This window comes from Natrix helvetica (assembly GCF_964273705.1).
Source record: "Natrix helvetica genome assembly, chromosome: 12".
Taxonomy (NCBI): Eukaryota; Metazoa; Chordata; class Lepidosauria; order Squamata; family Natricidae; genus Natrix; species Natrix helvetica.
The window spans coordinates 20,958,751-20,985,627 of NC_138556.1; the positions used below are offsets into that span (position 1 = coordinate 20,958,751).

At 42.9% G+C, this 26,877-nt stretch overlaps 1 protein-coding gene across 2 annotated transcripts; it reads left to right on the forward strand.

Annotated features, from left to right (window-relative positions):
- Positions 1 to 70: 70 nt before the first annotated feature.
- Positions 71 to 26,028, forward strand: ADAM10 (ADAM metallopeptidase domain 10). 2 transcript variants are annotated; one of them, XM_081964451.1, is made up of 16 exons: positions 71 to 374; positions 5,195 to 5,345; positions 6,115 to 6,233; positions 7,482 to 7,640; positions 11,054 to 11,157; positions 11,971 to 12,117; positions 13,109 to 13,201; positions 13,748 to 13,931; positions 15,883 to 16,046; positions 16,804 to 16,987; positions 17,811 to 17,961; positions 18,769 to 18,952; positions 20,887 to 20,995; positions 21,606 to 21,826; positions 23,295 to 23,421; positions 23,916 to 26,028. In XM_081964451.1, the coding sequence occupies exons 1-16, from the start codon at positions 320 to 322 to the stop codon at positions 24,008 to 24,010; spliced, it is 2,247 nt and encodes a 748-aa protein (XP_081820577.1). In that variant the 5' UTR covers positions 71 to 319; the 3' UTR covers positions 24,011 to 26,028. The 2 variants fall into 2 exon arrangements, with proteins under 2 accessions (XP_081820577.1, XP_081820576.1); XM_081964450.1 differs by having other exon boundaries at positions 72 to 374; positions 11,968 to 12,117.
- Positions 26,029 to 26,877: the final 849 nt, after the last annotated feature.

Consider the following 26,877-nt stretch of genomic DNA (forward strand, 5'->3'; position numbering starts at 1 on the left):
GCCGACGGAGGGAGGGCAGCTGCTGGCTGCGGGGGCGCGCGCGCGCGCGCTGACTGACCGGCCGAGCGGCGTGTTAGGCGCGCGCGCGCGCGCCCGTCCGCCTGAGGGAGGGAGCTTGTTCTGAGGTACTTTTGGTGGGAACCGGAGCGAGGCAGCAGGCGGGCGGCGGCGGCGGCGGGAGGAAGAGGAAGCAGTGCCGCTCGGTCTCTCCGCCCTTCCTTCCCCGGCCGGGCGGATGCTTCGCAGATAGGCGGCGGCGAGAGGCGGCCACCTGGCTGTGGCTGGCGGCGGCGACGGGGCCTGGCCGGGCCGGGTGAAGATGGTGCTGCTGAGGGTCCTCGTCCTGCTCTGCTCCTGGGCGGCCGGAGCCGGAGGTAAGCCCGGCCGCGGCCCCTCCCCGTCCCGAGCGCCCTCCGGGGTCCCAGACCGGGCGGGAGGCCGTCGTGAGCGCCGCCGAAGCTCCGCTCGGCCGCCCCAACTAGCTGGCGCCGAAGCGGCTGCCGGGCCTGGAAAGTTTCTCCGGCCTCGGCCCGGAGCCCGCAGCGGACGGGCTCCGGGCCGAGGTACGCCGCCTCGAAGCGGCCTTGACTTCGGCCGCTTCCGGGTGCGAGGCGACTGCGACGGGGCCCGGAGCCGCCTCGGAGACCCCCGCGGTGCTTGGGCCTCGGCTGGGTTCCCCGTCGCCTGGGGCCGGGCGTTGTGGGGGGGATCCTGCAGGGCCCCGCCTGCCACCCCCTCAGACGGACCTTCGTACGCCTGGCCCGGGTTCCCCAAGGGCGGATCTGCCTTGCGGGGCGCAGGCCCTCCGGGGGTTCTCCTGCCGAGGGGCTTCCGGAAGGGCCCCGGGGTGTGGCGGGGATGGTGCCACCTCTCCGGTGATGTAATGTGGCTGGGCAGGGAGCGGCTGATACCAGGAAATGGGGACGGCGGGCGCGCCTAGGAGGGCGACGGGAAGGCCAGCGGAGCCCTGGCTTGGCTTGTGCCCAAAGCGGAAAGGGGAAAGTCCGAAGCTCCCGGGAGGTGCCCGCGGGGCTTCCTTGCCTGACTGCTTGGAGTGGGATTAGGTTCCCTCTGCCATTGGGAAAGTTCCTGTCTTAAGTTTAAAAGTTCGGATAGTAGTTTATTAATTCAGCAATAAGGTATCTGTTGTTTCGGCAAGCTGAGAAGGAAGGTGGGTACCTTCACGAGGGGTAGCAAGGTGAAGAGGGGCAATCGGATCCTTCTCCCCGGCTGTCTGCCCCACCATCCAAAAAGGGAAATGTAAATGTGGCAAGGAAACATTAGGAACAGAAAATGGGTATCCTGCATGATGTGACAGCAAAAATGAAATCCTCCTAAGGTCTCTGATACTTCAGCACTTTGGACCTAGGTCAATTTACAGCAGTTTGGCTAAAATAATCAGATAAAGAAAATCTGTATGTATGGGCTGCTCTGAAATACACTGCAAATCTATAAAATATAAGGTCTTGTACATTTCATTGAGATGAAACCTAGCAGTGCTAATATTATATTTACCTGCTTGTATTTACCTTTATGTCTTCAAATTGTGCTCAAAATGTCTACTAAACACAAAATGCGATATTAATGAATTCGCTGATGTGGTATATTTCCACATGGAAATATCAGTAATATTATCAAACTAAATATTTCAGAATACTAAATTAAAAATATGACCTGATGATCTTCCTGAAAGAGTGGGAAAAGCTAGTGAAGTAGAGAAGAAAAGTCTTACAGGGCTGTTAATCAAGGGACACTTTATGGATAAACAAGACCCTACTATCTCTGAAGATAGAGAGGTTGACATGCTGTGTATAATCTGTTCCTTTTCATCCTCACTACACGGAAAGCCAAGAACAGGGATGAGCTGAGGAGTTTCTTCCAAACAGTTATCTTAAATTCTGAATCATAATATATCTACATCAGAAGACATTACCCTTAATCCTAGTCCAGTTCCTCTATCTTGTCTGGATTTTAATTCAGCTAGTTCACCTTCTTGTATTTGATTGGTAACACTATACTTTCCCTTGTAAATGGTTAGGGTTCATTGCTTGCAATTGAGAATTTGCAGTCTTCAGTTCTCTCAAAATAATTGCCATATCTCAGCACATATTCAGAAGGGCCAAACTATTCTTAAAAATGCCTAAAGGTTGTTTATAAAGTTAATATCACATACTTTCGTTTTCATATTCAGCAGTAGAATCCACTGTTTCTAAAAGGGAACTCATGGTTGCAATTATGAGTTTTGGCATCAGTCTTCAATATATTTCTAAATTGAACTAAATACTGGATTCATATAATATTTAAAAACAACCAGCCAACCAATTAGAACTGAATCAGAACTCAGGGAAAAAGACAAACTGTATGCACTTCTATAAATATAAAGTTTTCTTATTTTTATTAAAGAACAGTATGATTGTTTAGATACCACTTTATGCTAAGCAGGAGGAGAATCTTAATTCTAGTAACCTGAAAGCATCTTTGGTATTTTCCCTCTCTTTCCTTTTGTGCAAGAAAGAGCAAAAGCTTTTTGTTTTCAGTTTTGAACTAAACATTATTTTGTACCATATTACATTTAAAATCTGCCAAATGCTGTAGGCAGAAATAAACTCTTAGTTAAAGGCCTAGTGTGGTGGCTAAGAGTGGTAGACTAGGACATTTCCTGGTTCATATTATATTCCTTCTGCCATGGAGTTTGTTAAAGTTTATTTCAGATCATCTTTGAAAACATGACCCGTGTGTTGATTCTGTTGGAACATGTTCATTCCTAAAATATTAATTATTTTCTTCGTGAAGAGTGCAAGTATGTTTGTTTGCTTTGTGATTAGAAAATCAGTAGGTTTTAAAGGTTAAAGTAATTAAAGGTAATTCTTCTTGGGAGTATTTGGTCAGTTTTCAACCAAGAAATCAATGAAATGATTACATATTTCAACAGCTTGCGTATTCTTTCAACAACAGGCATTTCCAAGAATTAACTGCACATGAGGGAAGTATCTTCTTAGCGTTAACCAGAGGAGTAATGGAGAGGCAGTCTTAGATTTTCTTCACTTTTGCTGTTGGTTAGCTGAAATGGAAGCGCCATTTTGAGCCCTTGGAAATTTCTCACCCTATAGGATTCTTTCTTTTTTTACTAGATGAAGTTTAATAAGCTAAAACTAAGTAGTGACATTATATTATTTTGTTACCTCTATTGCTCCTAGAATTAAATACACTTTGCTTTAGGGACCTGTTTCACAATTATATGAAATAATATTTGAGATATTAATTAACAAAGTATTACGCCCCAACCCATAATGCAGGAAAGATTGTCAGAGTGTGGTGCATTGAATCATGAGTTTGCTCTCAGACACACTGTGGAATCCTGTAGACATATCAGCTCCTTTGGAAACCTGAGGGTTGATCTTAAGAGCCTTATAATAGGTCAGATTCCACTCAGTTGAATCAAGTTTGTCCAGCCACTGTTTCTTATTCTTGGGCAAAAACACTGTCTATAAGAGTTGAGGTTAATAAACAAATAGCTGAAAAAACATTGTTGAATGTTTAGACTGTAAAATAAATACAAGTGTCGGAATAATATATATTTTTGGTAACAATTTCCTAAGTGTTTACAACCTAATGGTTTTTTTTGACATGATGAAAGTCTCCAGTTTGTAATTACTCTGCAACAAGGGGTGGGAAACCTTGGAACTAGCACATAGGCAGAATAATTGTAGCCTTTATACAAACAAGTAAAAAATATTCTTCCACCACTAGACCAAAGAGGCATGCATAGGTATTTCTGGTTTAAAAAAAAATTAACGTCTTTCATCTGAATCATAGATTTAGTCGTGCTGATTGATTGGTACATTGCATGCATCCTGGCAGATTTGTTAACTACATTTTCAACTAATATCAAACTGATATCTTAAATTCTGCATTCTCTTTTATAATTACAAAGGAAACAAGGGAAATATTGCCCTATTTGGTAAGTGGAGGTTTTGTTTTTTACTTAAATAAGTTCCCAAAGTAAGATTTGTCATAATGCACTGAGATTTGCCAAGTACAGTACATTTGTATAAGTCATGTGTTGAGAACAGGAATTGAAAGCAAGTCCACCAGTTATTGTACCCAGTGACCAAAGAAGCACAAATGTTTTGGGGGAATTGCTGCTTCCCTATAAGAAAGCAAAGCAGTGATACTGAATTCCACTGTCAACCTGATGCCCTACAGTCATTGCATCTTGCTGCTATTGTGGCTGATTGTTCGAATGCTTAATTAAAAATGGAAGAAAGTTTGGATTGAATGGATAAATGTAGAGTTTTATAATCCAATTCTTAACATCACTGTGCAAAGATGAAATTGTATGTGTGCATGTACGTGAAATTAGCTGGTGCTTGATCAAGTGACAATATACAGTATGTTTAATTTCTGTTTGAAAAATAATTACAAAAATATCCACTTGCACTCTCTAATTTATAAATAAAAAAAACCCAAACTAAAAATAAAAAGTCAATATAGTTAATAAAAAGGACTATTCTCAAATGTGGCATATAGATTCCAACCTTAATGTAGAAACAAAACATTTATTAGATTAATGTATTTGTGTTGCATAAACTGCTTGTTTAACCAAAGAAATGGGGAAGAGTCTGGTAGCTTTGTTAGTCTGGAGATACAAAAGGATTCTTTCTTTCTGTGCCAGAAAAAGAGGTTTATTGAAGGCTGGCAGTGTTGCGTGCAACTGTTCTTTGCGTAAAGAAGAGCCTGATGATAGCTGTTTACAAACTCACTGTCAGTGCATTTGTCCTTTTAGATAGGAAAAAACATGTCCTTCAATTTGGGGACAAGAAAACACCTTGACCTCAGGTGGACAGTGGCACTTGTGTTTGAAAAGCCTTTCTTAGTTATGCCTGGATGGGAGCTTTAGCATGGGCCAGGGGCAGGGTAATTTGAATATGCTTTAGATTTCATGTTGTCCATTCATTTCATGATTTCTATTTTCTGCACACTGTTGTGATTTTTTTTCCTGCTACAGCTTTAATTGTATTATCTCCATTTCCTTGTTCTGCCATCACTCACATTTCTGAATAGATCTCTTTTATGCTTTTCAAATAATGTAATTGCTTTTTCCCCTATTAATAAATCATTCATTTTTGTTAGCAAAAATTTGAATGTAGACTGTGCTTCTGATTAATATATCCATCCACTCCTTTGTTTGCAGGTCAATATGGAAACCCTCTAAATAAATACATAAGACATTATGAAGGACTGTCATATGATGTGGATTCATTACACCAAAAACACCAGCGTGCCAAAAGAGCAGTATCTCATGAAGACCAATTTTTGCGCTTAGATTTTCATGCTCATGGGAGGTAAATACCATGTCAGTTAATTTCCTTCATCATTGTTAACTGCAGTTGAATATAACTGAACAGTAATCATAATTTCCACTTTCTGTCAAAATGTAAAGTTAGCATTTTTTCTACTGAAGTCTGATATGGAGCAACATTCCAATCTAAATCTTTTTGTTAGCTCTGAGGTAAGTATTTTGGTAATATATGTGGAATTGAGTCATTGAATATTCCAACGTCTGCACATGTAAATCTGTTTCGGGGTGCTCTGTCAGTATTCAAGGTACACATATGAAAGAATTGTATATTGGCATATTTTCAGATAAAAGAAAATACATTGTTCCCATCTGTGAAATTTTCCAGACTTTAAAATGGCTGCAACGTATTCAAATATGATACGTTCTTGAGTTTTTATATCTGCATAAGAAAGCCAAGGGCAAATAAATGCAGTAAATCTGCCAGACTTCCCATTTCTACTTACTGAACCTAGATAAGAGCTTAGGTCAAATATTTATAAATTCTGCAAAATTAAGAAGAGCAATCTGTTTTTAAAATGTACATTGTGTGGGGCTTCAGGTTATGTTGATCCCCTACAAATATTAAGGTAAATGAAGGTGTGGGGTAAAAGCATAGCTCTTTTACTATGTTTAGATGTAAGTGCATATCAAGTAAAAATACAAACATACAAAAATGGAAAATACTTAACAAGGTTGAGGACGTTCATTTTTATTTATCAGCCCATGGTAAGAGGTGTTTTTGTAAATGCAATCTGTCTTTCTTCCCTTTGCAGACATTTTAATCTGAGACTGAAGAGAGATATGTCTCTCTTTAGTGACGACTTTAAGCTAGAGATGTCAGATAAAGTAATTGATTATGATACCTCCCATATTTACACTGGGCACATTTATGGTAAGTGCAGGAACTGGGATTTCTGTTTTGAACTAGCAATAGCGCTTTGTTTAGACATTCATGCAGTGCAGAGCAGCAGGCCATTTTCACAGTAATTGAAACAACTTTAGAATGTTGATTGTTGTCTTTAAAAAGTTTCCAGAAAGTACAGTTAAATTTCACATTTCTTTTTCCCCTTCATTTTATCATAATTCTGTTTTCTTTCTGTAGAAAAAAGTCTGATTTAAATCTTTTCCATGTAACAGCGCAGTATCTTAAAAGATCCTACATTTATGTGATGCTGTATTCTTTGGACTGTTCATTTCACACTAAAAGCTTTTTTACTACACTCCATGTGAAAATCTGGCATACTGTGTTTTTTCACATGAGAGGCTATTGCTTAGGCTACATTCTGCGGCCTAAGAATATCTGTGCTCCATGGTATTTTGGAATATAGTGCTGAACTATTAGTTCTCACAGTGCCAGTTGAAGGAAAGCTACATTTAAATTACATTTTTTAACATACTTGGTAAAAATTGAAACAAAAATGTTGCTTATAACTTTTTCAGGGGAAATAATTTACATGGGAAGCAAACGCAGTAAACTAAAGTTTAAATATGTGGGAAGTAAGATAATAGGGCCTAGACTGAAAAGTAATATAGCATAGGAATGAATAAGTAGATACGTTTACAAGAACAAACATCAGGAATAATAAAATCACATTTAAATATATACGTACTCCTCAACTTATGACGCAACAACTCCAAGTTAAGGTGGCCTCGGAAAAAGTGACCTATGACCCATCAAAGTTGCCACCATTGCACAACCCCTGTGGTCACATGGTCACAGCTTGTGTGCTGGCTCACATTTATAGCAGTTGCAGCATTTGCAGTCACGCAACCATAGTTTGCAACCTTCCCAGCCTGCCTAAGCAGGGTTTGCTTAACCCTGTGATTTGCCTAAAGACAATAGTTTGCTTAACGACCACTGTAAAAATGGTTGTAAAATCAGGTCCAGTCATATGATGACTCACTTAACAACTATATTGACCGAAGAACCATCAGAACAAATGTGAGGTATTTATTGATACTGGTAATGACTAGAACTTGATGCAGGCATGTTCATGAATCCTGCATTAGTTTCCTGATCACTTGCAGAGAAGTCATGTTCAGGAAACTTGCCTATTCTTGCTGGGAATTGATGCTGATGAATAACAGTTGCCGGAGAATTCTAAAGCTTGCATCCTTTTTAACATCCTTTTTTAAACAGGTGAACAAGGAAGCTTTAGCCATGGATCTGTTGTTGATGGAAGGTTTGAGGGATTCGTTAAGACTCACACTGGAACCTTTTATATTGAGCCAGCGGAAAGATATATTAAGGACAAAGCCCTGCCTTTTCATTCTATCATGTACCATGAAGATGATATCAGTAAGTTTTTGTTCTGAGTTGAAAATACTCTAGAAAGAACCGTGATGGTGAACCTGAGGCACCTGCACCACAGGTGGCAGCAGAGCCCTCTCTGTGGGCACGCAAGCTGTTGCCCCAGCTCAGTTCTGGCACACAGGCGCGTGCGCCTCCCACCGGCCAGCTGGTTTTTTGGTCTCTGTCGTGCATGTGTGGGAGTGGGGCACATGTGGGAGGCACGCACATACGCAGGGGGTCATTTGCGCACAGGCAGGGCGTGTGGAGGGGTGCACATATTATGTTATGGGTGTCTACCCGCGTGCTTTTGGCCCTCGACACGTAAAAGGTTAGGCATCACTGATATTGAATATGCTATGAGCAAGTGAGGTTTTCAAGGCACTAAATCTGAAAATGGAATGCTCTGAGCTAGTGGTTCTCAGCCTGTGGGTTGGGGCCAATTTGGGGGTTGAACGACCCTTTCACAGGGGTCGCCTAAGATGATTGGAAAACACATATTTTCGAAAAAATACGGAAAACTTAAAATAATGTTATGGTTGGGGGTCACCACAACATGAGGAGCTGTATTAAAGGGTTGTGGCATTAGGAAGGTTGAGACCCACTGCTCTGAGCATTCATTCTTCCACTGCTATAGAGGGACCCCTATCCTGAGCAGGGTGAGTCACGTTGCTTAGAAAATGTTATAATCCTCATAGGACCCACTCTAGTGAGAAATGTTCTTTCAAATGTTCACACAAGTTCCCGAGCTTCATTTCATATTGTTCAAAGTGTCCCTTGATGTACTCAGCTAATATAAGCAACAAGCGCCTAAATCAGGGGCCGGCAACCTTAAACACTCAAAGAGCCACAAAGGTCCTAAATGGAAGCCCCCGGAGCCGACTGGAAGTCTGGTTCCCCCATCACAGAGTTTCCTCCTAGCACGGCATCCTTTTTCCTCTACCTGTCCTAACCGAAAGCCCTTTTAATGGTGGCCCCGACTGGCGACAGGGAGCCGCAGCAGAGGGATGACAGAGACATATGCGGCTCCCCTGGCCTAAATGCACAAAATGTTTGATATTCTATTAGATACCACCTTTCAACTGTAATTACGTATTAGTGGTATTAAATCAGGCTGTTTGAAGTAAATTTGTTACTTCCTTACCCCCTTCTGTTTTTAAAAAGGACGGCCTTTTGCTGACCAGATTTGAAAATGAAAAGATTCATGAGCCAAACAAAGTGTTTAGCTAATCCTAGAACTTTCATTAGAAAGCATAGCCCATGGAATGTGGTAGGGATTCTGTTGCTATTTTATTATTGTTTTGAAAGAAAAAGAGCAGAAGGGTTGTTTTAAGTCAGCACGGTTTATAGGATTTAAGCAACTAAATGGAAAATACTGGATAGAACTTTAACAAATACATCAAGAGGCTTGGCAGTTTTTCACAGAGAGCCCCATGTCTTTAATTCGGTATGTAATTTACAATTCCAAACATTTTGTAATGTTTCTGCTCATAGAATAAGAAGTAGTTAAAGAGATTTTGAGAACATTGTACATAAAGCGTACAAGGTTGCGGTCGATTCAGTCAAATGCCTCCAATCAAGAAATCTATGTGGTTCATGAGTGAGCCCTTCCAGAGCCCATATTTAATTTTTGCAAGAATATTATGCTAGCGCTTTTGGGACCCAACAAAAGGGCATATGTTGAGCATGACAATGAAGTCTTATTCAGAACTGAAACAAAAGCCAGTGCTAAAAATGAGGATTATATTGTACTGTTTCCTACAAAGTCCTTTGTTCGTGTTGCTCTCTCTTAACTTAATGACCAGATAAAGGCAACCCTTTTATTCTGATTTAAAGGATAGACCAATTATTTAAAATTCTCACTCTCAATCTGTTTTTATACATTTGTGGGATATTGTTTATTGAAAAAATGGTCTTGCTAGGAGGGAGAGAGTTACAGTTCTTTCCACAGTGACTGAAACAAACTGTCTTGTTTGGGCATTACTTGGGCCCTCACAAAAGGGTATCAATCATTGCAGAAAAAGTTGGCAATTGAGAACAGCAGCCATATGAAAGCTCTAGAAGCAGTGCTGGATATGGCAAACAGCATGTTCTTGCTACTGACGTTGGATTGTGATAGCAAATGGTAATGCTTACTAGGCGTTTCGTTATTCTCAGGGTAACCTGTCTCTGAATGTATAGGAGAAGAGATATAATGTATAATGCAGATAAAGATCCAGGGGTTGAAGTGGGGGCGGGGGGGGGGGCACACAATCCTATAAAATAACAAATGCAAAGAATTTTCTCATGTTACTCTGCTTATCGTTTTGAGTGGCATAGGGCCAGGTTATCTGTGGGGTGACCTCCCAGAGGGTATCTGCCCATTCCCCCAGGCCATAGGTGACCATGCTCCAGGTGCCTTCCCTTAAATGTTCTTGTCTAGAAGGATCTAGGCAGCAGGTCTTCTCAGGAGCAGCCCCTGCCCTCCCCTGAAATCCAGAAGATCCCTGCCCTTCTCGCCAATAAATACAATATGTGCAAGGTATTGCTATGAAGGAAAGGCATTAATTGTCAGAAGTGGATTGCTTTATGTCAAAGGACCTACTTTTGAAAACAGCTAGTAATAATCCGTTGATTCAAAATTGCACCCAGGTTGTTTCTTATTATGATGCATTGGTTTAAAAGGTAAGTTTCATTTGACTGCTGCTTTATTAAACTATGCAGATTAGAATTGGCTTGTTCTTGTCCCATTAAACTATGCAGATTAGAATTGGCTTGTTTTAGCCAGCAAGGAGTCAACAATTAATCATTGCCAGGGAATATCTGATCCCTTCCTTGAAGATTGCTTGGATCCTGACTTCTGTTTTAGAAGGTCTTAGTGCTGCTCACTTCCACTAGCTTTGAATGACTGACAATAATACTGCAGTCCAAATATCCATAAAAGCAACATTAAAAAGCATGACCTATATACAGCAGGCAAAGCAATGGCATCACAAAATTCTATTTAATATGTTCTAAACATTTCTAAATGGTAAAAAGTGGGGAAATCGCTTTCTTCTCGATGGCAGATTGTTCCACAACATGCAACCCACATGTACGATTGAGCCAAAAATGAGATGTGGCGGTCAAGGGAACCCGCAGCTGCTTGGGGTTTCTGCCAAATGTATCTTTAATAGAAAAACAAAGCATATGGGACACCTCCTATTAGCTATGTAATGCTGTCTAATGCCCCACTCCACAAAAAGACAGAGAGGATTACGCAACAGATTGAATTAAGCCTCATTAATTTTTTTTACTGATACTAGATATTTCTTAAACTCCTTGCCCTTTTCCACTGTTTTGATCCTGCTGATTTGAATACATTTTAAAATTAGTAATTGAGTGTTTTAATTTTAAAACCATTTATAGAGGAAAATATGTGCCAGCAAGTCTTTCTGTTTTAGAATACCCACATAAGTATGGACCACAAGGCGGCTGTGCAGATCATTCCGTCTTTGAAAAAATGAGAAAATACCAAATGACTGGGATAGAAGAGCCAAGACAGCAGGTATCAAGCATGGAATAAATGATTTGATAAAATAGCTGTTATCTTTGTGTATCTGCTATTGACATGATCTGACTGAAAACAAGCTACTGATTTATTTAATTTTGAATTGATATGTCATTTCTATGTGTTTCTTACAGTTTTTTCAGTTTGAATTTACTTTATGTTATGAGAAGGCTTTGGGCCTTTTGCAAATATCTGCTATGCAGAACTGCCTGAAATTTGCATGTAATAACATAAAAGAAGTTTACACACACACCCCAGAGTCTTTAAATTATCTGTAGCACAACCCATAGGTTGAGTTAATTTGTTAAATTTTAAAATTTCTACTAAAATTAATGGCTTAAAGGTTTAAGAACATTTTAAGTATCTGATAGCAACATGCCTAAAAACCTGGCTAAGAATCTCCTCAGGCTGCAGAAATGTCATCTCCTGTATATCAACATGATTCATGCACTCAAGTGGCTCCTGAGGTATTTTGTCTCCTTTTAGTCCTCGGCTAAACTTTCTATGAGGCAAATTAATAGGAGACAAATGTTCTTCAGAGCAGAGTTACTCTACCGGCACATATAGTTACAGGAATGCAGCTGGCTGCAAGCAGCTGAAGCTACACAGGATAAAGATGAAGGGAGCTGCGATAGGATGGAGAAAACTGACCTGAACATGGCATGATCTAATGCATCACTCCAGAAAATGAGGAGGTCCACACTTTCGTGTTTAGTCCTCTTATTCTCACATACAAGTTGGACTCTGAAGTGTTTGAAACGGAAGGCCACATAAATACCTTGTACCTAAATGTTTCTTATGCTTTAGCAGCCATCTGAAGAACAGGTCAAAGAGGACCCTGGGCTCTTGAGGAAAAAAAGAGCTGCACAAGCTGAAAAGAACACTTGTCAACTCTATATTCAAACCGACCATCTTTTCTTCAGGTATTATGGAACCCGAGAAGCTGTGATTGCGCAGGTAAGCTCCGATGTTTCCTGTAAAAGGTCGATTTCCTTGTCAAAATAGAGGGCAAGAGAGTGGAAGAGCTTTCATAGGCCATGATACAACTTCGAGTGAATGACAGTGAGATTGTTCCAGGGCATTTAAAAGTGTACTACTACAGGCATTTTTTTCCAGCAAGTTCTGTGTACAAGTGTGATAATTGCAGAATGTGTGTTACTTCATGGATGTGCACTGTGGCATCTTTAGAAGAAAGATGGCAAAAAAATGGAATATCCAGTGAAATTTATAAGATTGATAATATTGTCGTTGCTCAGATGTAGAGGACATGCTTTGCCTATGAAGAGGTCTGGGTTATCTCTGTGGCTCCAGCAAGAGGACTGAGAAAGATTCCTGTCTGAATCTCTCAAGAGTTTCTGTCAGCCACTTTCGCAATGTGTACCCCGTAGAGAGCTGTGATCAGACACAATACTGTATAGGGGCCTAGAAGAACCTGGGAAAGCCCTGCGTGGTATGCGCCCTTCTGCCCCAGAGCCTAGAAGGAGAAATAAGGGAGATTTTAGTTTCACTCGATTTCTTCTAGGCCAACCCTAACCCTAATCATCAGTGAAGTCCCTCTCTCTTGGACCAGCTCACCTCATATAGGAGGAAGGAGTATTATGTATTAGCTTCCTTGAGTTACTTATAAAGTAATGAAGGCAGGGTAAAACTAAAAACAACTTTTTGGTTGGAAAATCAAGACCCAAGTCTGTTTGCTTTGTTTTGACTGTTAATTGTGATCCCTTTTAAATCCTGATACACATACAAGCCAGGAGGTCACTCAAGTGAAGCTGAAGTCTGTGCATAGAGGCAGCCTGAGCCAAAGGCCGTGCAGAGGCTGGTCTCTGCTTGAGGGCAAGCGCTGGAGCCTGACAGAGACACAGACCGGTTAGAGTTAGAGAAGGGATCTTGCAGGTTGCAGAGGGAAGTGGATCTACAGCCAACCTCTTTAACTTCCTCTTTCTTTTAGATTTCCAGCCATGTTAAAGCAATTGACACAATTTACCAATCTACAGATTTCTCAGGAATCAGAAATATCAGTTTTATGGTGAAACGAATTAGAGTAAGTATACAGTAATGTAACATGGGAAGTCTTCATGCACTTGCTGATTTAGTTGTATTTTCCTCTTTTTATTGGCCCTTGCTGGTAGAGGGCTGGGTTTCTTCTTCCACTGACAAGCCTTAATAGCTAGTAACTTTATTTACATGTTGCTCTGTTTTTTCTAGTGCTTTTATGTTGCCATCTTTTACTTGAGAATGTTGGGGAAATCACAGTGGCTTCTTGACTTGGCAGTTTACCCAGGCAAAGCTGAAGGATGTCTCTGCTGCCCTGTTAGTTCCATATCCTGGTTTCTAGGGAGTGGAGCAGTTCAGGTGCTCCTCTTCCACTGTTTCATGACAATAACTTCAGGCCATCACTTGTGCATAATAAAATGAAAACTGCACAACCAAAACACTGCAGAATCCTTACCTCATCTCTGTGCTTTTGGGCGGGTAATGCTCACACTGTTCTTCTCTGAGTCATTACTTGTGAAAACAAGTAGGTGTAGTTTTTTTTTTACTTTATCCAAAAGTGATGCCTAACAGTATACAATATATTTTATTTCAGATCAACACCACCCAAGATGAAAAAGACCCTACTAATCCCTTCAGATTTCCAAACATTGGTGTGGAGAAATTTCTAGAACTTAATTCTGAGCAGAATCATGATGATTATTGTTTGGCCTATGTCTTTACTGATCGTGATTTTGATGATGGCGTCCTTGGCTTGGCCTGGGTTGGAGCACCTTCAGGTAAATAGTCGTGAAATATTTTCTTGGACGGAAAGGAAGGATAAAGCATTATTAGAGATTACATTTAATCAGCTAAAAGAAATGTTGGATGTCTGAAGAACAGCTGCAGGTGAGTATTCTTTGTTTTGAAGTTTATGCCCATCTTGGATAAATTTGCTTGAAAGAGTTTAAATCTCCTGGTACTAACCATAATCTCCTTCATGATTATTTTACTTCTAGAAAGTTAAAAAATCCTAACCCATATCTTTAAAAATATATTTCAAGACTGCTCCAATTTTTCCGGCATCAGATGCATTATTTACAGCTATAACATTGTGAGTTGTTCAGTTTACAAACTCCTGAGCACACTTTGTTGTTGCAAAATTCTTAGCCCAAGAATAGCTTAGCTCAGCAAGCAGAGTGACTCATTCTTAGGGGCACATTTACAGACAAACTGTCTTTGAGAAGTTTCAGTTGAAACCACAGAGACAAATACCTAGCCACAGATATTAAAAATAAAGAATTCATGGCTGCAGTACTACACAACACACCCAGCCTGGCTAAACACACTTAAGATTAGAATACTCAGTATTATGGATCTCAGCATCCTCTGCCTCACTATTTACTTTCAGTTTAAGGGAGAAATACACCCGTATTGCACTCCCACACATACCAGCAAAGCTATGGCTCCAATGCGTATGAGGCCCCTTTCTCCTCATGAAATAAAAAAGGAAATCATCCACAGCATCTTCCAAAGGAAAAAAAAAATCACTAGAGAAGAAAACACTAACCCACCATCTTCCTGGATATCCTCATCAACGGAGGAAACAATGGCAAATTAGGAATGCAAGTATGTTGAAAAACAACACTAATTTGGCTCCATTACCAAAATAACAATCCATTCTCCCACAAGAGGAGCTATGTAGAAACGTAGCAACCAGAAAAAGAAAACAGGCTGCCTACACAACATTTTCCAAGAAAATGGATATCCAGGCAACTTTTATCAAAAAGTGCCTGACAACTCAAGCACAACACCAGCTATGAAAAGAATAGCATTGCCACACATCAGAAATACCTCAGAAACAGCCGACAGACTGTTACAACCACATGGTATCACCGAAGCATACCAACCAGAGATGGGTTCCTACCGGTTCAGCCTGGTTCAACCAAACCAGTAGTGGTATGCCGGCCTGGGTCGCAGAACCAGCAGCGACCCAGGCTGGCCGCACCCCCAATCACCGCAGTCACTGCCGTCAGCTTGTTTTTTAGTTCTGTGCATGCACAGAACAATTTCTATTGCACTGACATGCGCGTGTATGAAGCACACACACGAACGAACCGGCAGTAACGCTGGCTAGAACCCACCCCTGATACAAACCAACTAAAGCCCTCCAAAACATTGCAAGTAAAGAAAAAGACCCAGCAGTTCAGGAAGAAACAAAAAGGAATCAGCTACAACATTCAGGATAAAGTTTGCAACAACAGCTATAAAGGTCAAACCGGCAGAAGATTAGCAGATGCATCCCTGAACACCAACTAGCAGTCAGAAGAGACGATGGAAATACCTTCTTCTCACAAGACATGGGCAGACTTGGCCGTAGCTTCAACTGGGAAACTGACATCCTGAACCAAGTTAAATCCAAACCCGAAGCAATTCCTGGAAGCTTGGCCTTCAGACAAATCGGCCATCAATAGAGATAAACCTTTGAGAATATCAGTCCTTGAGGACTGTTTTGTCTGAAAGCCAAGGATTTTGCCTTCACGGTGCCAGAACAGCTCAGAGAGCTCTCGTGATTTCTGACTAGCTCACAGAATCAAAATTCAGAATAAGCTGATACATTTGAAGAATATTTTAATAATAAATTGATCTCTTTAGATTGAAAGAACTACTTTAACTGCTGCTTAATGAGGACGTTTTTTCATCATTTTCTAATTAGCTTTGTTAAAGGTTACTGTTTGATTTCAATTACAGGGAGCTCTGGTGGAATCTGTGAGAAAAGCAAGCTTTATTCTGATGGGAAAAAGAAATCCTTAAATACTGGCATAATCACTGTGCAAAACTATGGTTCCCACGTCCCTCCTAAGGTCTCCCACATCACCTTTGCGCATGAAGTGGGGCATAACTTTGGTTCTCCTGTAAGTATATGTGTTCCAGCTTTCACGGCAGATTCGGGAACCCTTAAAAGTTGTGACCAAACCATCCCCTCTGCCCACAGAATTGACCGGTCCTGCTCACTGCAGGATGAAACAACCTGATGAATTGGGCCATCTAACCTGCCTAAAGAGGCTCCTGTCTCCTATTGCAGCAAAAGGCACCTCAGCTGATCTAAAGAAAGAAATTGTGGCTTTCAGTCTGTCAATCTCTCAAAATACAATGGTGAAAACGTGGGCTAGGGTGTCAGCAAAACAGTCCTTGAACTCACTTGCATGAGAATTGCACACCTTCACTGGACTCAGCAAAGCCGGTCCCTTTGCCTGAGTTGTGAGCTTCTCACCTGATACTTCAGGGCCCTTCCTGTTTCTGAAATAGTTTGCTGCAGTTCAGTACCAGTCTGACTTCAGTTATTATACGATCTCTTCCAATCGTGTAAAGATTGTAAGCCAGACTCTTATGTGGTTGTTAATGGATAAATCAGGATAATAAAAGGAGTAATTTTGGTGCACTGAATTAAAGAGTTCTTTATCAGTGGCTGTTTGGATCACATATTGCAAAGATGTTTAGAGTGAATCATGGGGACGCTGGCTTCTTTCTCAGCTACCTCACCTGCTTGCCATTCTACCATTTTTCTGGGAGGCTTTAAGCAGCTCCTCACCTGAACACAGTGGCGGGTTTGAGGAGCAGAAAATCACAGAGCTTCCAGTGAAGAAAGCTGACAAATTTTGTCTCTTGCAGCATGATTCTGGAACAGAATGCACTCCGGGAGAGTCCAAAAACCTGGGGCAAAAAGAAAACGGCAATTACATAATGTATGCACGGGCAACCTCTGGTGACAAACTGAACAACAACAAATTCTCTCTCTGTAGTATTCGGAATATCAGCCAAGTCCTTGAAAAAAAGAGGAATAATTGTTTTGTTGGTATGTATTTCTTCTACACAATTGTCTTTATTTTTCACAGGATGGCAATGAGAAGAGCAGACACAGGGAACAACCCTGGGGCCAGATTGAAATTCTGTAGCTTTTCATTTTTTAAAAGGGTGCATCAGGCCGTTCTTCGTCTCCTCCAACCCACCTTGGAATGCATCAGCTGGGATTGTCCCTTTGTCAGTGGCCATGAGGATCTGTCTGGCTGTCACACACTCTCACAGTCTTCACTTTCAGAAGTTGCCCATCTGAATGGCAAAACGTTTGGCTGACCGTGAGCCAACACACTTGATGCCAAAGAGCTGTGTGCACACCCTTGCAGCCTAAAGAGATGTCCTCTCTCCCGGCCCTTTCCAAAAATGCCATTGTTGCAGGCTTAGTGCTCTGACCAGGGTCTGGCAGCATAGAAAATGTTTTGAGTAGAGTTTGCTCATGTACTGAAAACCACAGGAATTATCCTCCTTTCTTCCTGCTTCACCTACTCTAGCAAAAAGTGCCCCAAAATCTCCCCTTTGTTAATGAGTTCTTAGGCAAGCTCAGAGTTTTTGTGTTATACACAGGATGAAACAATTAACTGTAGCCCTTGAACTGCCGCCAAGGCTGAGTCCACCGTTTCCTCCTCTCCTCTGAGGCATCCTAGAGAAAGGAATGTGCCAAAGGCTGGCAATCTCTGGCTGGGCTGAGAAAGAGCCACATGGTGGCTGCTTTAGAGAAGGGATGCAGGTCCTGAAAAGGAGGGAGGCAGGGTCCCATGTCCTGCTTCAGTCTAAGGAAGCCTCTCCCCGGTTCACCTTCAGAGGACCTTCCTGTTTTTCAGAATCCGGCCAGCCTATCTGTGGAAACGGGCTGGTGGAGCAAGGCGAGCAGTGTGATTGTGGCTACAGTGACCAGTGCAAAGACGAGTGTTGCTACGATGCCAACCAGCCGGAGGACAAGAAGTGCAAGCTGAGACCCAGCAAGAGTTGCAGGTTCAGAGGCTTTTCTGCTCTTGAGGAGGCCTCCCTCTTTGGCCTTGGCCTAGAACAGTGGTTCTCAGCCTGTGGGTCGGGACCCCTTTGGGGGTCGAACGACCCTTTCACAGGGGTCGCCTAAGACCATCGCAAAACACATATTTTTTAAAAAATACGGAAAACATAAGATAATTTTATGGTTGGGGGTCACCACAACATGAGGAACCTGTATTAAAGGGTCACGGCATTAGGAAGGTTGAGACCCACTGACCTAGAAGGAGGCAGGAGAGCCTTGGCTTACAGGGGCGGATTGTTTCCTTATCAGAATTGGCAACCCAGGCATCCCCTGGGTCAAAGTTTAGTGGCAGGCAAATTTAGAAGAAAAGAACCCGCTTTTCACGCTCAGCTCAGGCTGGGAAATGCATTCTACTAGCGAATCTGGCTTTTGAGAACTGGGCCACTTTCATTCCCTTTCACTGCTGGTGGATTGAAATTATTTAAATTGATCACTGCTTCCAGAATTGGAAAGATGCCTTATTTAAATAAGGACTGTGCTAGACATCATATCAAAGGCTTAAACTGATTTGGAGGAGAAGCTCTTGTGTATCCAGGCAGGCTATTCTTTTTAAGTCCCACTCAAAGCATTCAAGCTTTGGATTGTGGGCAAAGTAAGCTGAGCGCAGATTCTCCTGAGGCTTTTCAGAGGGAAATCAGCCAGATCTGTTGGGTGGCAGGGATTGGGGCTCTCACAGAGGATAAATACAGATCTCCTTTGAAATGATGAGGCCTATTGGAATGACACTAAATTTTTTCCTCCCTTTTTAGCCCCAGTGAAGGCCCCTGTTGTACACAGAATTGTGAATTCAAGAAAGAACGGGAAAAGTGCCGGAATGATTCTGAGTGTGCAGAAGAAGGGAGGTGCAATGGTAACACTTCTTTCTGCCCAACATCTGCACCAAAGAAAAACCTGACCGAGTGCAACAGACATACCCAAGTTTGCATCAATGGTGTAAGTTAGACATCCACAAACTAAGGCCCGCTGGCCAGATACGGCCCACCAATGCACCAATGAATTGGTGGGAAGAAAAGCAACTGCCAGCTTGTAAAGAAGTGCTTTAAAAGTCATTAAAAACAGACTTTCAGAAGTTTTTCACAGCCATGTGATCCATTAAAAGTATTTAAGTCATTAAAAGACTTTAAAAACAGACTTTCAGATGTTTTTCACAGCCATGTGATCCATTAAAAGTATTTAAGTCATTAAAAGACTTTAAAAACAGACTTTCAGAAGTTTTTCACAGCCATGTGATCCATTAAAAGTATTTAAGTCATTAAAAGACTTTAAAAACAGACTTTCAGATGTTTTTCACAGCCATGTGATCCATTAAAAGTATTTAAGTCATTAAAAGACTTTAAAAACAGACTTTCACATGTTTTTCACAGTCATGTGATTCAGGGCCAGTGGGTGAGTAGGGAAGGGGCTGCTTTTAAAGTAGCGCTTTTTGAGTGAGTGAGGGGGCGGGGGACATGTCTCCACAGCTCCTAACTTTTTCAAAATCAGCTGAAGTTGGCTAACACTAATTCCAATGCAGCCACAGTATAATGCCTGAAGGAGAATTCACCCACTGCTTTGATTCTTCCTATATATAAAGTAGATCCATCAAATTGGTTGCTGAACAATTTTGTATAAACACCTGCACAAGTGTGGCAAAAAGCAGATCAGTTTGTGAATTCTCCTCCAGGCTTAAAAGACCTTTAGCCCTGTAATCCCAAATAAGCAGGCCCACACTTCCCATTGAATTAGTAGTATATTTATGTTGGTTACAATTGTTCTTCATTTTAAACATTGTATTGTTTCGTGTTTTTTGCGCTATAAATGAAGATATGTGCAGTGTTCATAGAAATGTGTTCATGTTTTTGTTCAAACTATAGTCTGGCCCACAACAGTCTGAGGGACCATTATCCCTCCTTAATTCACCATTGGAGGCTGGGTGTGTTTGTGGGTTGATTCTCGCCTTCTTCCGCCTGCTTCCAATGTCTCTCAATGCCCATCTTGGGGGTTTTAGTTGCAGTCTTAATTGGTGCAGTTCTCAGTCTGGTTAATTGTGTGGTCATCTGAAACATAAAATCAGGAGTTATTTTGAAGGAAATCCTGTTTGTTTTATTCTTTTTTTCATGGTCTATTTTAAGGAGCCTGAAGCTGCTGTTGTAACTAAGTTAGACAAGTGGCAAGAAAGTTTGGGCTGTTTTTCCCTGGGGGGGGGGGGGGGAAGTCTTAAGTAAATAGATTCCTTGGATTGAGCAAGTACAGCAAGGACAAAGGCAAAATGGACTGCTAAATTGGCCACACCCACCCAATCACATGACCACCTGGTCACACCCACCCAGCCCGTCCATTCCACACACACCCCCAACAGTGTGAGAGAGCATGAATCGGCCCCCTGTTCAAAAGTATGAGGACCCCTGGTGTAAGTCCTCCTAGAAGTGTTTTTACAAAGCAGACCACTCTGCTCCAGTGTTTGTGTTCCCAGCGGATGGGAAATTTCCCAGCCAGGCAAAGCAGGCCTTTTCTTTTCCTCTGGAGTTTGATAACCAAAATGTTTGTACTGACTGTTATTGAAAAAGATCCCCCATTTGTCTGTGGTCAGGCCAATAGGCTCCTTGCCCCAAACACTCTTTAGAAGGAAGCCTCTAGTCATCTCCAACCTTGTCCTAACGTCGGCGGTGCTGGGACAGAATTGTGTTCTGGGGAGACGAAGTGGGGAAGCAAACACTTTCTCTTTTCCTTCCTCTACTTTGTGTAGCCAGGCAGATTTCTTATTTGTAGGAAAGAAAAGGGCAAACCTGGTGAAGTTCAAAATGGGGCCCCACATTCATTTTACTATTTTGTATGGTTTAATTCTGAGCTTGATGAGATAAAACATCTCTGATCTGTTTCTTCCCCAGCAATGTGCCGGCTCCATTTGTGAGAAATACGACTTAGAAGAATGCACCTGTGCCAGCTCTGATGCAAAGGATGACAAAGAACTATGCCACGTCTGTTGCATGAAGAGAAGTATGTTCTGTTAGGCTAAGCAACTTAAACTTGGATTATAGCATCCCACCTATTTTAATATATGCAGGGATGTGATAGAGCAAGTATTTCATTACCTAAGCCTTCGTGGGTAAATGGGGGATGCTCCTCCTTTGTAAGAGTCCTCGTGCCCTTTCTTTTCGTGTCTGGTTGGAGCTGAGCAGATGCCTCCAGAGTTGAAATAGTTTTCAGTTGCAGTCTCAGACCTGAGAAGTACAGAGGCATCAGCATTTCAGATAACCATTTCATCATTCGGTGTCATTCCGTTCCATTCTTTTTTTTTTAGTCCCCCAAATTATTTCTTGCTCAGCTTTTAAAAAGAGGTGTTTGTCTCAGAAGAGTGGTGCCTCCCTTGGTCCCAGCATGAGAGGCTTGGCACATGAGACATAATAAGGTTTGGGAGACTCTTCTGTCCTATTGGGAATTATGGATAAACACTACCATCTTTCTGCGTAGTTCTCATTTCTTTCATGGCAATGTCCTGATTTGACTGTTGAATGCCAGTAATTTTTCTCATTTGAACAGCAAAATCCTGATACTTCTCTTCTGAAAAGTATAATATTGAGGTGAAAATTGTTTCTGTTTTCTTCAGTGCATCCGGAGACCTGTGCCAGTACAGGCTCTGAAGCATGGAAGGCTCACTTCAGTTTCCAAACCATTACACTCCAGCCTGGGTCTCCCTGCAATGATTTCAAAGGCTACTGTGACGTATTCATGCGCTGTCGCCTGGTGGATGCAGACGGCCCCCTGGCCAGGCTGAAGAAGGCCATTTTCAACCCGGAACTCTATGAAAACATTGCCGAGTGGATTGTGGTGAGTTGAAAGGAACTCTCTGAATAAACCTTGCCAGTTTCTTTGCAGAAATAAGAAATTTTATGTTCTGAAAGTGAGAAAACAACATTTAAAATTGATATTCAGTGTTCAAAAGGGATATGAAGAATGCCTGAGGAGAAAGCCTCTTTCCCTGTGGATTGGTTTACTGCTTGGAGACAGGGTGCATTGCAAGGAATGAAAGAGGAAAATGCCCAGAGCCCCAATACTACTTCAAGGATCCAGGGAAGGGCCCCCTCTGGACACTGTTGCACCAGGTGCACCAAGCACAGTTTTCCCTCTCAGGGTTAAGGACAGTTCAGCAGAGAGGTGATCTAGTAAGTCACAGAAATGAAACACAAGGAAACCTAGTAAAGGTAGTTTATACTAGCACCAGGCTGTGTCTCTTGTCAGGTTGCCATTTTTGCTTTTAGACATTCATTCCATAACTCCCGTTTTTGCATTCACTTGCTAGTTTTTCTTTTGCCTAGGAAACAATAATAGAATTCTTCCAGTGGTCAGGGCAAAGAGGGAATGTTTGCATACATGAATTTAATCACGCAGGCCCTTCATAAGCATTCCCCAGCCCAGGTTAACATTTCTTCAGTTTCCTCATCCACACCTGTAGCCTTTCCCCCGGCAATGTTCTCGGATCACCTGTCACTTTCTCTTCACTGCATTTTTCTCAGAGTCCCTTTATAGCAGCTGCTTCAATCTCTCTCTTCTAATGTCCCTGACTCCCATAGCATCTCTAAATACACCTCCGAGCAGTTCTTCAGTTTATCCCAAAGCATTTCCTCCCTCGTGTTTTCAATTCCATTCATTCTTCTGGAGGCCACCTCTTCATCTTCCGAAGCAATATTTTCTTTTCATCAAAATCACTCTGCATTTCCCCTTTTTAACTCCCTCCATGGCTGCGTTCCTGGGGACTGTCCTTTTCCCAATGGAGCGATGCCAAGTGCAGCATTCCTGTTGCATTCCTGCTCATGGTGAAGGTTGGGCAAGTTAGGCCCAGTTGGCCAGTAAGCCCAACGTTACCACCATGGAGTGGCCGTGGAAGGTCCCTATCTAAGCAAGACCCTAAGTTGCAAGAGTTTAGTTTGTTACGTTTTAACTGTAAATGTAACTGTGAGACACCCAGAGTTACCATTTGATGAGATGGGCAGCCACTAAAATTTATAAATGAAAGCCCCTTCTGCAGGGGCTGGGCACGGACAGGCTGCCCCTAAGGGAAAGAAGCTGTTAAGGGACCCAGATTGGTAGGGGCAAGAGGCTGACTCTGTAAACCGTTTAGAGAGGGCTGTAAAAGCACTGTGAAGCGGTATATAAGTCTAAGGGCCATTGCGAAAGGAGCCTGTGGCGAAGGGTGGCCTGGCTTCCCAGCACTGAAGGGTGGCATTTCTTCTTTCTGCCTGGAGCCTTCATGGCGCCCGGTCAGATGGGGAAAAATACCTCTTTCTTCTGTCTCCAGGCACACTGGTGGGCCGTCCTGCTCATGGGCATCGCGCTTATCATGTTGATGGCAGGATTCATTAAGATCTGCAGCGTTCACACCCCAAGCAGCAACCCGAAGCTACCGCCACCCAAACCCCTTCCAGGTGAGGCTTTTGCTGGCTCTGCAAGAACTTCGGCTGTGGGCACAGGGAGAAAGGGCGCCCTGCACAACTTGGGCTGAGAGGAGAAAAAGCCCACGGGAGGAGCCAGAGGGGCTCCGGTTTAAACTACATCAAGAACGAGGGTGGCTCATGCCAGGGCTGGAGGAGAGATGGACCGTGAGAGGGATCAGTTCTGCCCTGCCTGCGGGCGTGGAACCAGCGGGAGGAGTAGCTGAGCCATCAGGCAAGCAGGGATTTGGGGGTGGGAAATGTGTTTTGTGTGACCACTCCTGGTCCTGTGCCTAGGAATTGCTTCCATTGACGTGGCTGTGGCTGGTGCTTGGCGGTGTCCCTTGTTTTCCAGAAAATGGTCTTCCTAAAGCTTTGGCTTAGGGCTGCTGAGACACAGTCGGCAGATCAGGATCACAGGTGTGCAGGGGGAAGCTGACTGGGCAAAGCAGCTTCTGAAGATGCCTCTCCCCCTTTTTTTTCTGCAGGCACTTTGAAGCGAAGGAGACCCCCTCCAACAACTCAGGCCCCTCCACGCCAGAGGCCCCGAGAGAGCTACCAGATGGGCCACATGAGACGCTAAGGGCTGCTTTTTTCCTTGGTTCTTCCTAGTGCCTACAGTGGGAAAATTTCACTCCAAAGAAAACCTGTATTAAGTCATTGTCCCTGGTCAATGGAGGAGGCTCTCAGGCCCTGAGACCCCCCTTCCCTGCCCTAAAGCGAAGTGGCTGGCCGTGAAGCAGATCTTTAGCAGTTTTAAGCAAGGCGTTTCTCTCCTCCTCAGCTCTTCACGGAGGCCTTTCCTCACCTGCAGGCAAAGGAGCTTTGATGGAACCTCTCTGCAGGAATGGAAGCATCTCGCCTGCCCGGGCTAGGAAGCGAGGCGTTCCTTTGCCAATGTACATAAGTGGTTATATGCAGACATTGTATTTCTAATGTACACCTGTACTTCTGTGTGCAATTGTAAAACAATATAATTGCAATATGGATGTTCCTTTATATTATAAACCTTTTATGCTCTTAAAGAAGAAATTACTGTTTAATTGACATACTCAGGATAACAGAAGGTTGACGGTGTATAAAAGTCCAGGATTCTGTAATGCTTTACACAGGAATTGTGAATCACGTCAAGTCCATGCAATTTTTATGCATCTCTGTTTCGGTCAGAATTACTGCTGAGGCACTGTCCGGGTGCTGCGTTCAGGTCCTCTCCCTGCCCAGCTCTGCTGAAAGGATTCCAGGCTGCTATGGGAAGAGCTTGTCCGGGCTTTGGCTCGCCTGCCTGAGATGGCGCTTCATGGTTCGGTCGGACGCCTGACTTCTTGAGAGGGCCGCAGAAGGATTCAAAGAGAAAAAAGAAACCTTTGCCTATTCTGTCATGATTTGGTAATCAGTTCCCCTTGATAAGTGGTAATAAGGATCCCAATTCTGAAAATTTGGGAGAAAGTGTTGTTTTGTTGTAACAAGTATTGGGGTAATCTTTCAGCATGAAACTGTTTTAAAAGATAACCACTAAAACAGAAGCCACTACTGCGGGAATTGCTGTGGTTGTGTAACTATTGTAGGCTGGGGAATGTGAAAGGCACTAAAGAGGATCTCAAACAGCACAATGGCCCAAAGTTTTTACTGCAAGTGTACATAATTGGCATTTTTTTAAAGAGAGAAAAAGCAATGTCACAATATGCTTAACTGCTATGCAGGAAATGGAAGAGGGCATTATTCAAGCTTGACTTCACTGCTTCTGTTTTTCCAAAAGCGCCAAGCTGATCGGGAACCAAATGGCTGAAAAATATTTCTGGCTTTGCTTAGAAACCCAGTTGTATTTTGGGGGGTGGGAGTAGGAGTGCTAGCCAAGCTGTGGATTTTGTTTTGGTTTTCCAAGAGTATGAGATTTAGACATTTCTGTCTCATTGTGTGACTCGAAAGCCAGCAAGGCAGAAAACTTTAAAAGAATATAATGGGAATCTCTTCCTTGTAAAACTTGTACAGTATGTGGTGACTTTTTTCAGAATACAGGTTTTTTGTACATGGTTTAGAGACAAATTTTGTACATGAATCCCCCAGACTAATAGATTATAAATAATTCTGAAGGATCTTAACTAGCTAGGAGTCTCTGTAGTTGCTTTTAAATCATTTTAAACTACATTTTGGGATTTTTCTTCTTCAAACTGTGCAAAGACTGGAAGCTTAGGTTTGCATTTCTGAAATGGTGGCTTTTATTCTACAAGAGGTCTTAGTAACTTCTTGAGTATGGTAGATCTTGGACCATGTAAATTCTTTGCTTGTGATGTTATCCTGTGGCAGGCAGCCGTGCTTGGCAGAGAGCCTGTTTTTACTGGGGGCCGAAGTTTCATGTTTTCTGCAAAGAAAAAATGCACTGAACTCTCCACTGCAAGTCAAGATGTGGTAAAATAAAACTATCAAGGCAAATTGCGATCTAATACTACTGTCAGTTTAATGTCCACTGTGTTTTATACAGTATTTTTTGTTCACTTTGGAAATTTTTACTAAAAAGTTGCAAAAAAATATGAAGTATTGTTCAAACAGATGTAAGGGTTTTTGAAACTTGAAATGCATTAATAAATAGACCTGATGAAATCACTCCAGCAGTCGCCCTCTTTCTCTGAGTCTGAAGGCAAGCGGAGCGGACCCATCTAGGGGCTGCGGCAAAAGTTCCTGCAGCTCCGGCCCCAATTCAGTTGCCGCCTTGCACTGGCAGCATGGGCTGGTGGCTTCCGCCCCTCCAGGGAGGACCCAGGACGGCCATCTGGCCAGCTGTTACGTCCCGCTTGGAAAGGCCATTTCCCAGAAGGGTCCAAGGGGCTTTCCTTTCACCTCCGAGACACTCCGGGAAAGGGGACACCCCGGATTCTGAGTGGCTTTGGAAGGGAGGGAATGTGGCTTCCCTGGCCCGTCAGCCACAGGTTAGGAGTGCTGACAGAGCCCTTCGCCTACTGTCTTTCCTGCTCCCTGCGAGGGATTTTTGTGGCTCAACAAATGCTCCCCCTTCGGAACGGAAGGGAGGTGGGAAATGGGAAATCGGTTCTTAGTTTGCTCTGATGGCGGGGGATGGGGGCGTCACAGGTGTGTCAAAAAGGGCAGCTACAACCACACAAATGGCCCCCCAGCCATTTTTTGCAAGCATTGCCACACTCCCCAAAATAGAAAGTGCTTCGATCAGGTGGGCACAGCAGCATTTGAGGGGGCTTTATCCTGGGATTCTGGACAGCAGTCCAGAAGAGATGCAAATTGCAAAATATTTAATCTGCGTTGGTGCCATATGGCAGAGAAGGGGTACGGGCGTATGTGGAATGCAGCTACACCTCTCCTTCCCCCAAGTGTGTGGCGCAGCCCTTCTTAGCCAGGTCAGCCTAAACTCTCTGAAAGCGGTGCTTGCTAGCCTTTGGCTGGGCCTCTCCTAGAAGCCCCCTCCCCTCTCTTCATTTCCTG

Bases quoted from the DNA above. Each gene is read 5' to 3' on its own strand.
- ADAM10 (XM_081964450.1), top strand. From the start codon at position 320: ATGGTGCTGCTGAGGGTCCTCGTCCTGCTCTGCTCCTGGGCGGCCGGA. The intron at 12,118-13,108 runs GTAAGCTCCGAT...TCTTTCTTTTAG, and splicing joins GAGAAGCTGTGATTGCGCAG to ATTTCCAGCCATGTTAAAGC. The intron at 20,996-21,605 runs GTATGTTCTGTT...TGTTTTCTTCAG, and splicing joins CGTCTGTTGCATGAAGAGAA to TGCATCCGGAGACCTGTGCC.